General features: G+C 36.3%; 1 protein-coding gene across 2 annotated transcripts in view; it reads right to left on the reverse strand.

The window, feature by feature from the left end:
* The window catches only part of OLA1 (Obg like ATPase 1), a 181665-nt gene that overhangs the window by 57611 nt on the left and 109145 nt on the right, over positions 1–14909 (reverse strand). For both annotated transcript variants that reach the window (XM_003253728.3, XM_004091970.3), the window contains one exon: positions 9840–10015. In XM_003253728.3, coding sequence (XP_003253776.1) covers positions 9840–10015 — 176 coding nt within the window. The remainder of the gene's footprint in view (positions 1–9839; positions 10016–14909) is intronic.

Here is a 14909-nt window from a genome sequence, read left to right on the forward strand (position 1 = left end):
GTAAAGTCATCTGGGTCAGGACTTTCCTTTATAGTAAGGTTTAAAATTATGAGTTCAATTTTTTCAATAGATATAAGACTATTTACATTTTTTATTTCTTTTTACACTCATTTTCTTAAGCAGTCTTTTAAATTTGCCCATCTATTTTCAAAATCATTGCCATAAATTGCTTATAATATCCTCTTAGTAGCCTATTGATGTCTACAGAATCTACAGTAACACATTTTCATTCATAATGCTAGTTTTGCTTTTCTTTTTCCCCCTTCACTAGTCTTGCTAAGAATTTATATTTTACTAGTGTTTTCAAATGACGAACTTTTGGCCTTTTTGATCCTTTTTATTACATGCTTCTTTCCTATTTCATTAATATTTACTTTCATTTTAATTGTTTCCCTTTATCTAATTTCTCTGGGTTCCTTTTATTGTTCTTTTTCTAACTCCTTCAGAAGAATACTTTCAGATCACTGATTTCACCTTTCCTTATTTTGAGACATATACATTTATGACTAAATTTATAGAACTTGAGTTTATACATTAGAAAACAACAAATTTTGATATATTGTATGTTCATTATCGTAAACTATTTTCTTTCCATAGTGATTTCTTCTTTGAAACATGACATCTTTTAGAATTATACTGCTTAACTTCCAGACATTTAGACAATTTCTAGTAATCTTCCCATTATTGACTGCTAAGTTTAATTCCATAGTGTTCAGGTAATATATTCTTTATGATTTCAATAATTTGAAATCTGTTTATTTGTTGTATAGCCAATGAAATGGTCAATTTTGGTAAATGTTCCATTTGTACTTGAAAAGAATGTACATTCTACTGTTGTTGGGTGCAGTATCCTATATATGTCAATTAGGTCAAATTCCTTGAGTTGTTTAAATCTTCTATATTCTTTACTAAAATTCTGTCTGCTTATTCTATCAATTACTAAAAGTATTAAGATTTTCTTTTACTACTACAGTTTTTGTTTTATTTTGTCTTTCAATCCTGCCACTTTTTGCACTATGTGTTTTGAGGTTATATTATTATGCATATACAAACTTAAGTTATTGTGCCTCCTGGTATACTGAACATTTGGCATTATAAAATGCCCCTTTTAACTCCTTTAAAGTCTACTTTGATATCGTATACTACACTAACTTTTTTGTTGTTGTTAGGGCTTGCACAGTATATATTTCTCCATTCTTTGCTTTCAACTTTTCTGCATCTTCAACTTACAATGGTTCGTTCGATTTAAGATTTTTTACTTTACTGGGACATAACCGCATTGTAAGTCAAGGAGAATTTGGACCTATGATGGTTTAGCTTATGACTTCTGGGTTTTATGATGGGTTTACTGGGGTATTAGTGCTTTTTGTTTTGACATACAATATTTTCTTTTCTTTTTGAGACACAGACTTACTCTCTCACCCAGGCTGGAGTGCAGTGGTGCAACCTCGACTCACTGCAACCTCCACCTCTCAGGTTCAAGCCATTCTCGTGCCTCGGCCTTCCAAGTAGCTGGGATTACAGGCATGTGCCAAAATGCCCAACTGATTTTTGTATTTTTAGTAGAGACAGGGTTATGCCATGTTGTTTTCTTGGCCTCAAACAATCCACCCACCTCAGCCTCCCAAAGTACTGGGATTACAGGCGTGAGCCACCGCACCAGGCTGAAATACAATATTTTCAACTTATGATGTAACCCCAACGTAAGTCCAGGAGCATCTGTATTTAAGGTGTGTTTCTTGTAAGCAACAGAGAGGTGGACTTTTAAAATCCAATCTGACATTCTTTGTCTTTTTTAATTTTTAAAAAATTTATTGGAGTAAAATACATAAAACATAAAATTAGCCATCTGAACATAATCTAGTACTAAAGCATTTCATACACTCACAATGTTATACAAACCACCTCTATCTAGATCCAAAACATTTCCATCACTCCAAAATAAAGCAATGTATTCATTAAGCAGTTTCTACCCATTATTCCTCCCCCTAGTCTCTGACAACCACCAATATGCAGTTCTGTCTCTATGGATTTGCTTATTCTGAACACTTCGTATATATGGAATCATTCACAATGTGACCTTTTGTGCCTGGCTTCTTTCACATGGCATAATGTTTTTGAGGCTCATGCACATTGTAGTATCAGTACTTCATTCCTTTTCTGCTATTATGAATATTGCCACTATGAACATACATGCATATATATTGTTTGAGTAACTGTGTTGGGTATATACCCAGAAGTAGAATTGCTAGTTCATATGGTAAGTCTATAATTAACTTTTAGAGAAACTGTCAAACTCATTTTTTTTCTTTCCCCAGAGAAAGTACATTTATTTGAAGTTTTATTTTTAACTGACACATAATAACTGTATATGTTTATGGGGCACACTGTGATGTTTTGATACACTTACACTTTGTGTAATGATAAATCAGGGTATTAAGCATATTCATCACCTCATACATTTATCACTACTTTGTAGTAAGAACATTCTTCTGGTTATTTTGAAATATAATCTTTGTCTTTTATTGCAGTATTATAACATATTTACTCCACTACCCTCTCTTACCCTTTCTGTATTATTATCATATATTTTAACTGAACTCTATACATTAAAACATGTTATCATTATTGTTTTGTTTTTACTTTTTATTTTGAAAAAATTTTAAACTTACAGAAAAGCTGTAAGAATAATAAAGGCACAAAGTTCCAGTATGAAATGATGAAAAAGTTCTGAAAATGTATAGGGGTAATGGTTGTACAATATTATAAATGTACTTAATGCTAGTGAATCGTACACTTAAAATGGTTAATGGTATATTTTATGTTATGTATAGTTTACTACAATAAAAAAGTTGTTTTTAAGGAATAGGGAACTTTTGCTTTAGGCTATGTCTTGAAGAATGAGTAAGAAATGGGAATGGGGCCGGACGCGGTGGCTCACGCCTGTAATCCCAGCACTTTGGGAGGCTGAGGCTGGTGGATCACAAGGTCGGGAGATTGAGACCATCCTGGCTAACATGGTGAAATCCCATCTCTACTAAAAATACAAAAATTAGCCAGGTGTGGTGGCGGGCACCTGTAGTCCCAGCTACTCAGGAGGTTGAGGCAGGAGACTGGCGTGAATCCAGGAGGTGGAGTTAGCAGTGAGCTGAGATCGTGCCACTGCACTCCAGCCTGGGCGACAGAGCAAGGTTCCGTTTCCAAAAAAAAAAAAAAAAAAAGAAATGGGAATGGAAGAGCACCAAACAGGTAAAGTTCTGCTAAATGACCTCATGTAAAATCAGTACGTTTAAAGTCCTAAGTTCACTGTCAGGAGAGTTGAGAAAAAAGTAATGGTAAGCCAGGCAAACCCAAATCACAAAGAACTTTGTGAGCCATGGCCTTTATGTTGGCACTATCCCATAGGAAATAGGTAATTTAATCAAGGGAATAACATGATTAGATCTTCATTTTATATTTGTGGAAAACAAGAGCAAGCTACAGACAAAAAGATCAGTTAAACTGCAAAAATAAATTAAGCATAAGTGAGGCTCAAACCAAAGAAGTAGTAATAAAAGAAGGAGGAAGAAAGAGGTATGGGGAATATTCAAGAGATAAAATCAACAGGATGAGATGTAGATGGTACAAAAGAGGAAGGAGTCACATATACAGCTTTTCTGTTAAACAATTTGGTTCAATTAACTGGAGATTATGAGGACTGAGAGTTCAGCCTTACCAAAAATTAGTATCATGTTCTTTTAGAAATGATCTCTTTAAGTCATATATGAATAGACCTGAAAGGACACACAACAGTCTAAAGAGAAGAAAGAGGTAAATGTGACGATAAAAGGAGGAAGAATATATTTTTACAGTACAACCATACCTCAGAGATACTGCAGGTTTAGTTCCAATAAAGTGAGTATCACTATAAAGCAAGTAAAAGTGAGTGCAATAAAGTGAGTATCGCTATAAAGCAAGTCACACAAATTTTTGTTTCCTAGTAAGCATAAGAGTCATACTTACACTACATTGTAGTCTATTAAGTGTGCAATAGCATGTCTACAAAACTAATGTACAAACCTTAATTTAAAAATATTTTTACTAAAAGATGCTAATGATCATCTGCACTTTCAGTGAGTTGTAATCTTTTTGCTGGTGGAGGGTCTTGCCTTAATGTTGATGGCTGCTGACTAATCAGGGTAGTGGTTGCTGAAGGTTGGGTGGCTGTGACAATTTCTTAAAATATGAAAACAACGAAGTTTGCCATATCAATCAACTCTTCCTTTCATAAAAAAATTTCCCTGTGACATGCAACGCTATTTCATAGCATTTTACCCACATTTGAACTTCTCTCAAAACTGAAGCCAAGTGTATGTGATATTCTAAATCCTTTGTTGTCATTTCAACAATATTCACAGCATCTTCACCAGCAGCAGATTCCATCTCAAGAAACCACTTTCTTTGCTCATCCATAACAGGCAACTTCTCATCCATTCAAGTTTTATCATGAGATTACAGCAGTTCCATCATGTCTTCAGGTTCCACATCTACATCTAGTTCTCTTGCTGTTTCCACCACATCTGCAGTTACTTCCTCCACTGAAGTCTTGAGCCTCTCAAAGTCATCCATGTGGGTTTGGAATCAACTCATCCCAAACCCCTATTAATATTGATGTTTTGACCTCTCATGAATCCTGAATATTCTTTTTTTTTTTTTTTTTTTTTTTTTTTTCCTGAGACGAGTCTTGGTCTGTCACCCAGGCTGGAGCGCGGTGGTGTGATCTTGGCTCAATGCAACCTCAGCCTCCCAGGTTCAAGCAATTCTCCTGCCTCAGCCTCTCGAGTAGCTGGGATTATAGGCACGTGCCACCATGCCTGGCTAAATTTTTTATTTTTTTATTTTTTTTATTTTTAGTAGAGACAGGGTTTCACCATGTTGGCCAGGCTGGTCTTGAACTACTGAGCTCGTGATCTACCCTCCTTGGCTTCCCAAAGTGCTGGGATTACAGGCGCGAGCCACCACACCTGGTCATGAATATTCATCTAGAATGGTGAATCCTTTCCAAAAGGTTTTCAATTTATTTTGCCCAGATCCATCAGATAAATCACTACCTATGATAGCTACAGTCTTATGAAATGTATTTCTTAAATAATAAGATAAGAACATCAAAATTATTCCTTGATCTATGGGCTGCAGAATGGATGTTGTCTTAGCAGGCATGAAAACAACATTAACCTCTTAGCACATCTCCATCAGAGCTCTTGAATGATCAGGTACTTTGTCAATGAGCAGTAAGTCTTAATGAAAGGAATCGTTTTTTCTGAGCAGTAGGTCTCAACAGTGGGCTTAAAATATTCAGTAAACCATGCTGTAAACAGATGTGCTGTCATCCAGGTTTTGTTGTTCCACTTATACAGCACAGGCAGAATAGACTTAGTATAACTCTCAAAGGCTCTAGGATTTTCAGAATGGTAATGAGCATTGGTTTCAACTTAAAGTCACCAACCGCATTAGCCCTTAACAAGGGAGTCAGCATATCCTTTGAAGCCAGGCATTGACTTCTCTTCTCAAGCAATTAAAGTCCTAGATGGCCTCTTCTTCCAAGGCTATTTTGTCAGCATTGAACATCTGTTGTTTTCATTGTCTTCATCAATGAATGATCTTAGTTAGACCTTCTGGAGAACTTGCTGCAGCGTCTACATTAGCACTTGCTGCTTCACCTTGCAGTTTTATGTTAGGGCTATGGCTTCTTTTCTTAAACCACATGAAACAACCCCTGTAAGCTTCCAACTTTTCTTCTGCAGCTTCCTCACCTCTCTCAGTTTTCTAACTCTAGAATTAAAGAGAGTTAGGACCTTGCTCTGGACTAGTCCTTCGCTTAAGGGAATATTGCGGATAGTTTGATCTTCTATCAAGAACGCTAAAACTTTCTTCATATTAGCCAGGCATGGTGGTACACACCTATAATCCCAGCTACTTGGGAGGCTGAGGCTAGAGGACTACTTAAGCCCAGGGATTTGGAACCAGCCTGGGCAACACAGTGAGACACCATGTCAAAAAAAAACAAAACAAAAAATCCCTTTCTCCATATCAGCAATAAAGCTGTTTTGCTTTCTTCTCATTCGTGTGTTCTCTGGAGGAGCACTTTTAATTTCCTTCAAGAACTTTTCCTTTGCATTCACAACTTGGCTAACGTGGTGCAAAAGACCTGGCTTTCAGCCTATCTTAGCTGTCAACATGCCTTCCTCACTAAGCTTAATCATTTCTAGCTTTTGATTTAAAATGAGAGATGTGACTCTTCCTTTCACTTGAACACTTAGAAGCCATCGTAGGGGTATTATTAATATTTGGCCCAATTTCAACGTTGCGTCTCAGGGAACACAGACAACCCGGGAGAGGGAGAGAGATGGGAAATGGCCAGTAGGTGGAGCAATCAGAGCACACCCAACATTGATCGACTAAGTTTGCTGTCTTCTATGTGCATCGTTCATGGCTCCCTAAAGCAGTTATAACAGGAACATCAAAGATCACCAGTCAAAGACCACTTTAACAGATACAATAATAACAAAAAGGTTTAAAGTCTTGTAAGAATTACCAAAATGTGACACAGAGACACAAAGGGAGCACATGCTGTTGGAAAAATGGCATTGAGTTGCTCAACACAGCGTTGCCACAAACCTTCAATTTGTAAAACAACTACAAAACCCCCAAAACCCACAATATCTGTGGAATCGAATAAAGTGAAGGTCAATAAAATGAAGTATGCCTGTATGCTACTCTGAATCTTTCAATGTTTGTTAAAAACAAATACCTTAAATATTTCAAAAGTTATGTTAATACCAGTTTTAAAAATTGCCTTAAGAATATAATAAGAAATCTGCTAATAGCTACATATTACTGAGGACATTAATTTTTTACTCAGATGTTTTCAGAAAAAAAGACTCATTAATTATAATTTCTGGTAGTCTTTAGCTCTTCAATTAGCTAATTATTAGTTCTATGAATATTTTCTAAGTATAATGCTTTCCAAATAATTGATGTAAAATAAATTGTTCCTTAAAGCCTCCTAACTTCATTTTTCAAATTTCATTTTTCCAAATGGGATGTACATACACTTAAATAGATTTAAAATTAACCTTGATCTTGATGACTTGATATTATAGATTGAATCCCATTCCTGATACTCAGAAAGTGAACTTATTTGGGAATTAATTAAGACGAAGCCATACTTAGAGGAAGGTGGGCCTTTAAGCCAATATGACTTGTGTCCTTATAAGAAGAGGGAAATTTGGACAGAGACACACAGGAAAGGGGGCCATGTGAAGACTAAGGCAGAGATTGGAGTTCTGCTGTCACAAGGCAAGGGACACCTGGAGCTACCAGAAGCTAGAACTTCTCCCCCAGAGAGGCTTCAGAGAGAGTACGGCCCTCCAACACCCTGACTTCAGACTTCTCATCCTTCAGAACCGGGAAAGAAGACATTGTTGTTTAAAGTCATCCTGTTCGTGGTGCTTGTTACAGCAACCCTAGGAAACGAACACAGTTGGCTGATACCAAGAGAAAATGCTTATCTCACTCCTGCCTTCTTTATTTAGTGCCTGGGTTTTACTTCAGACAGCAAGACTCACTACAAAAGGTGTATCTTGGCCGGGCACAGTGGCTCACGCCTGTAATCCCAGCACTTTGGGAGGCTGAGGTGGGTGGATCACGAGGTCAGGAGTTTGAGACCAGCCTGGCCAATACAGTGAAACCCTGTCTCTACTAAAAATACAAAAATTAGCCGGGTGTGATGGCATGCACCTGTAGTCCCAGCTACTCAGGAGGCTGAGGCAGAAGAATCACTTCAACCAGGGAGGCAGAGGTTGCAGTGAGCCGAGATAGTGCCACTGAACTCCAGCCTGGGCGACAGAGTGAGACTCAGTCTCAAAAAAAAAAAAAGAAAGAAAGAAAAAGGTATATCTTATGTCAGAGTATATCTACCTTGCTCTCAGGAAAAACTCTGCTTTAACATTAAAAAGTCAGCTCATGTTTCATGCTAGAGTACATTTAACCTAAGTCTTTCACGCTTATTGACATAAAAATACAAATGGCATCCAAATCTAGAAACTGGAAACTTAATAGGAAAAGAGGTTTGAATGTTGAATTTCTGAAAGATTACCCAGAAAATAAAGATACATTTAAATGAGCAGGAAGAATCAACATCATTAAAGAATAATAGGTAAATACCTGGTAAACAAAATGACCTGCCTATCTTTCTCATAAATTTCAAGTAGCTATCTCTTTTATATCCATCACATTTTTGTACCTTTAGACCATTTGCTAGAGAACATAAGAAATATATTTCTAAAAGAAACTTCCCTACAGTAACTAGTTGATATCATAATCATATAGGTATCCCTTTTCTTTCTTTTTCTTTTTTTTTTTTTTATTGCTCACTCTGTCTCCCAGCCTGGAGTGCAGTGGCATGATCTCGGCTCACTGCAGCCTCCACCTCCCAGGTTCCAGTGATTCTCCTGCCTCAGCCTCCTCAGTAGGTGAGATTACAGGTGTGCACCACCACGCCTGGCTAATTTTTGTATTTTTAGTCGAGATGGGGTTTCACCATGTTGGCCATGCTGGTCTCAATCTCCTGATCTCAGGCGATCCACCTGCCTTGGCCTCCCAAAGTGCTGGAATTACAGGATTACCCTGCCCAAAATCCCCTTTGCCATCATGGGTCTAGTACATGGTGATGGCTTAAGGTAAGCATCTGTTAGTCTAACTAAATTCTATGCTCAAACCACAAAGACATCAGGCACCAAAGAGTTAACACTCCTAGGAGTAGCCCATAGCCAGTTACTGATATACATTGGTTGACAATTACCCCAGCTTCCTTACTCTTGCCAATGGGGGTAACCTGCTCATTTAGATACTTTGCATTGGTTACTGTCTCTTACTAGTTTCATTTTATTTTATTTTTAAATATATTTTATTTATTTATTTATTTGAGACAGAGTCTCACTCTATCACCAGGCTGGAGTGCAATGGCACAATCTCGGCTCACTGCAACCTCCGCCTCCCGGGTTCAAGCAATTCTTCTGCCTCAGTCTCCAAAGTAGCTGGGATTAGAGGCACCTACCACCAAACCCAGCTAATTTTTGTATTTTTAGTAGGGACAGGGTTTTGCCATGTTGGCTAGGCTGGTCTCAAACTTCTGATCTCAGGTGATCCACCTGCCTCAGCTTCCCAAAGTGCTGGGATTATAGGCGTGAGCCACCACGCCTGGCCAGGGTACCGTTTCTTAAATGCTAAAGACAATTCAATCATATGTAAACTAAAAGCTTCAAGATACATTTTGGAACATTTATTACAATGTTACTAATAATCATTCATTATAATGTGATAGAAAACACATTTGAATATTAAGAACAATGAGGCATGTTTTCATTCCATAAAATATTAAAATGATCTGTCTACTTTAAGAGTGTATTCACTTAGTCAACCCCTATGGAGAACCAGGTCTTTGTATAAACCACTTCTTCAAATCCATGAAAACTGTATGAGTCATTTCGCCAAATCCAGTAAGTTTTTCATCATAAACCACACTTTATTAACACTAAAACTTGAAGACCTACATAGTAATCATGTAAACACTCACTATTACTGCTAACTACTGCTTGCTTAGAACCCCCTAAATAGTGTATCACCATGGCCCTTGGTTGTTTAAAAATAAAGTTTCTTAACAATTTTTTTTAACAGAAATAACTCTTGGTTTCTAAAATTCCATAACAATATTAGATATAGCATATGCATTATTTAAAAAATTTAATCAAGAAAAATAAACTCTTGAGTATCTAAAGAAGCTGTAAATTTTTACTTACATATTCAGGTTTTAGTTTTTTATCTCCTCCTCTCACAGCCACCTTTTCTAGTTTGTCTATAATGGGCCCAATCATTTCCTCATCTTTAAGCTGAAGCTCTTCATGTATTATTTCTATATCTCGAATAGGATCTACACTTCCTTCAACATGCGTGATATCATCATCTTCAAAAGCACCTAAAATGAATTAAAGGGAAGCAATTCAATAAACAAATAATACAGAGGGTTCATTATGATTAGAGTGAAATATTCCTAGAAGGTTAACAAATAAATATAATAAACTACTCTGGCTTCTTGGCAAGTAGGACATAGCATTTTTTCCCCATTTAGTAATACTGAGGCTACTGGCAATAAAACAATAGTTCAAGAGCCTCGATACTTCAAAAATTGATTTAAATAAATAAAATTACGGTCTTTACAAAAACAAGATTATGTTCTAGAACTACTGGCATTTCCAAGTTTGGTATATTAAATGATACTGAATTCCAGGCATGAAAGACGAAGTTCCAAACTGCACTATTAGGGTTTCCAAGGGAAACCAGATTTAGGGAGGGGGGGGTCTGAAATCATCTGGCAGACCTCTTCCCTGCTTCAATCTACTTTATCACTGTGGTTCTGACGGTGATTAGATAATGAACCACTCAGACACACAATTTACACAGCAGCTAATTTCATCGGCCTGATTTGAGGGTATGGTTTTTAGGGGGCTATCAAAGAAGCAGATGAAGGTGCATTTGTCATATATGAGTGACAACCATTCACACTATCTGAACAAAATGATGCTGGCCCTTATTAGAAACACATGCTATTATCACATATTTAAAGTGCAGTTGAAGCCATAATTTCAAATTGCCAACTGGAAACATAAGGGTAAAACAACCAGATATTACTGAAGCATGTGTACTGACTTTATGCCCTTTTGAAGACATAATGTGGCAACATAATTCAACTGGGATTTACTCAAATTACCAGATAAAGAACAGTATCATAAAAAATGAACAAATACTAAGAAATATTACAAACAGAAAGCAATGATATATCCACCAAACAATATGCACATTTATAAACAAATTAATTTCATTAAAACTACCAATTAGATTATAGTCCCAAAATGAGATGTTTTCAAACATAAAGTATCAATTATTTTAGACAGAGGTATCAAAGAAATCATGAGAGAGTTTGATTGAGTTTGGTAAGAGAAACAGTGAACATAGCTCATTCTTAAATACCAAAAACCAAGATACTCTTGATACAAGTTATAAATTGTTTTTAAATATAATTTCCCAGAATTAAAAATAATTAAGTTGTATCTAAATGTGGATTATTCAGTAATAATAATAAAACATAAATATACTATTACAATTAAAGTATAGATATGTAAAGTAATAATTAAGTTTTTTGCATACAAATAATATACTATTTAATGTCAAATTCATATGAGCAAAATTAGCAGAAATGAGGAGCTACATTATGTTTTACTAATAAACACAACAGACAGTGGTTTAAGTAAATTTTTTGAATCTTTGAAAATATGAAGGAAATCTCCCTGAAAGCACAACATTATTTACTTCTTGTCAAGATTTGAGGTATCTTATGCAAATAGCACGATAAAATAGGAAAATAAAAATGGAAGCTTTCTGGCAGTCAAGCAACACAAATAACACTGTAACTTATAGGAGTGACTAAGCTTTCTGTGACACTCAGAATGAAAAATATCCTATATAGTTGTCTCTATGCAGGGTCCAATGACTAACCATAGTGATGTCCTCAACAACATCCCTACAGTAAATGCATTAGCAGGTTTTAAATGGCAATTCTTAATTACAATCCCCAATTTTAACCAAGTGGATAATAGAGAGAAACTTAGTAACTGCAATTCTTCTGAAAGCAAAGAAAACAAAGCCCTCCGATGATCTAAACAAATCCAAAGAAAAAAACAGAATAAAGGAGGAAGGGGAAGAAATCACGTGTCTATCTTGCAACCTTCAAATTATCTTTCAGGTTGGGTGTGGCAGCTCACACCTGTAATCTCAGCTCCTTGGGTGGCCAAGGTGGGAGGATCACTTGAGCCCAGGAGTCCAAGACCAGCCTGGGCAACAAGGCAAGATCCTGTCTCTTCAAGAAACTTTTTAAAAAATATAGTTGGGCATGGTGGTGTGCGCTTATACTCTTGGCTACTGGGGAGGCTAAGGTAGGAGGACTGCTTCAGGTCAGGAGTTAGCGTAATAAGCCATGATCATGCCATTACACTCTAGCCTGGGCAACAGAGCAAGACCTTGTCGAGCAAAAATAAAAACCCACCAAAAAAACCCAAATTATTTTCTAGATTGTACCTTACCTAGACTTTGCCAAGGACTAGCCTAGGAAAGGAGTTATGACTGTATCATCACTAATCTATTCCCCCTACTATAAGAAAAAAACTCAAACCACACACCTTACATACTCTGGTGGCACTGTTGCTCCCTGCCCCAAGGTTAGTATTATGTTATATTCATTTGTATTGTGAGGTGGTAACATAAGTAGAATTTAAATTTATTTCTGAAAAAAAATTGTCAAATATTAAGATAAAAATTAAGTAATGGGAACACTAAGGCTATCCTGTCAAATGGAATACCCTAGAACGGGCCTAGAACAGCCATAAAATAAAAGCTTCCATAAAATTTGGTGGCCATTTGGGTAACTTCTCATTTCTTGGAGCTAAAAAATTGGAGATTCTTTTCCAAAGACATGCTTCTGGGTCAACCAACTTCATCATACACTTAAGTCATAGCATTTTTTTTGCATCTTGCCTTCTTTAGTACAAGATTTAGTGCTTAAGAATATAGTCTTTGAGGCCTGGCATGGTGGCTCACACCTGTAATCCTAACACTTTGGGAGGCTGAGGCAGGAGGATCGCTTGAGCTCAGGAGTTTGAGTCCAGCCTAGGCAACATTGTGAGACCTCGTCCCTAAATAAAAAAATTAGCCATGCATGGTGGTGCACGCCTGTGGTCTCAGCTACTTGGGGACCTGAGGTGGGAGACTGCTTGAACCCGGGAGGTCGAGGCTGCAGTGAGCTGTGATCACGCTGGGTGACAGAGTAAGACCCTGTTAAAAACAAAACAAAACAAAACAAAAAAAAAAACAAAAAAAACCATATATATATATATATATATATATACACACATATATATACACATATATATACATATATATACACATATATATATATACATATATATATGATCAGCAAACCTTTCTGAGTTCACAGAATATATTCCACACACTCAGAAAGGTTTGCTGATCATAGAATCTTAGACAAATTACCTAACCTCTATAGATCCTATCTTCGCATCTTTAAAATGAGGATGCTTCTACCTCTCAGAGAATGGATATGATTAAATCAGATAATATATGTCAAGTGTTCAGCAGAGAGCCCAACACACAAAATTCTTTCAGTGATTGGGGAATATACTATTTTTTTATAATGTAGAAATTACTAATTTAGAAGAATTCCTCAGCAATATACTCAAAACATTAATTTTGAGTAATATAGTTTCATGCTATTCAATTCACCTTGGAAAGGATTAAAATAAACAGAGTTTCTAGGGTTTTTTTTCCCCCAGAAATTCTCACTAGTTCACTAGCACACTTTTACCCTAGTCCATGGCCTAAGTTATTTCAACTTCACATTAACTAAAATAGCATTTAGTTTTAGTGCACTGGTAAATTCAGAGGACAGACTACACTACATTACACTGCAATGCTCGATGAGAAAGTTACTTTCATTACAATTCTCTTTCAATTTGTCTATGTCAAGAAAGTCTCAGTTTAATGCTGTTGGTCTTTAATGTTTATCTTTTTCTCAACAGAGCAAGCCTTAGTCTCAGAGCTTCTGAAAATTAAAAAAAATTAAAAACTGCAATTTTCATTGTATTTATTTTTATTAGCTTCAATTTTGACAAGTGATACTAATTTTCCACTTACATTAGTGACAAAGTTCCCTGTTTAAATAAATTTAGCCAAAAATGTGAGGAATTACGTATAAAGTAACAATCATATATTCTGGTAAAATAACTCCTATCAAGAGAAATGCCTGAAAATACTAACTATAATCATATTGATGATGATAGGATATGAAACGGTTTTTGTGAAATTTATTTTTGGTGCCAGTCTATATAAAATAGGGTAATATGATAGAACACGTATGTGTGTGCTGAGAGGAGTGAAGAGTTGTGCAATACTTCAGCTAGGATAGGCAGGAAGATTTCTCTGAGATGACATCTGAGCCAAATGGCCAGAAGGAGGCAATAATATGAAGATCTGAGGGAAGAGCGTTGTTCTTCTAAGTATAAAAGCCTAAAAATAGCAATAAATTTGAAGTGCTTCAGAAAGAAATATGGTCAGTATAGGTGAACCACGGCAGGGGATGGAAGATAAGAGTTTAAGGTGGAGAGGTAAAGCAGTTCACATACATTTGTAAACCATGAGAGTTTGGATTTTATTCTAGCTGTAATGGGAAGTCTGGATATTGACTGGATAGTTTTAAACAAAGGGAAGGCAGGGTGATAAGATAAGACTTATGATTTAAAGAGGACACTTTAGCTACTTTAAAAAGAACAGATTCCAAGAGAGGAGGCAAGAGTGACTGCAGACAAAGTTAGGAGGTGGCTTTAGTGGTGCCAATGAGTGATAACCAGATGAGTGGTATTCAAATAAGACTGTGGAGAACAAGAGGAGCGTTTGTACTAGGACTATATTTTAGAGACAGGCTAGATGTAGGATGTAGGGTCATGAATGAAGATATAAAATTGACAGTTATCAAATGTGTTTAAAGTAACAAATCTGAGTGACATCACCTAGAGAGAGCACTCCAACACTCAGATGTCTGAGGGAGGAGACGAACTTGGCAAGAGACTGAGAAGGACTGACCTAAAATCAGAGAAAAACTAGGAGTATGCTCTTATGAGAGTGAGGGGAAAAAATGTTTCAAGAAGGAAGGTGTATTCAACCGTCAGATACTATTTAGAGATAAAGACACATACAATTTCTTATAACTCAAGAGTCCAAAAGAGCTAAATTTTAGCTTTTCT

The sequence above is a fragment of the Nomascus leucogenys genome, chromosome 22a (assembly GCF_006542625.1).
Source record: "Nomascus leucogenys isolate Asia chromosome 22a, Asia_NLE_v1, whole genome shotgun sequence".
NCBI classification, from domain to species: Eukaryota; Metazoa; Chordata; class Mammalia; order Primates; family Hylobatidae; genus Nomascus; species Nomascus leucogenys.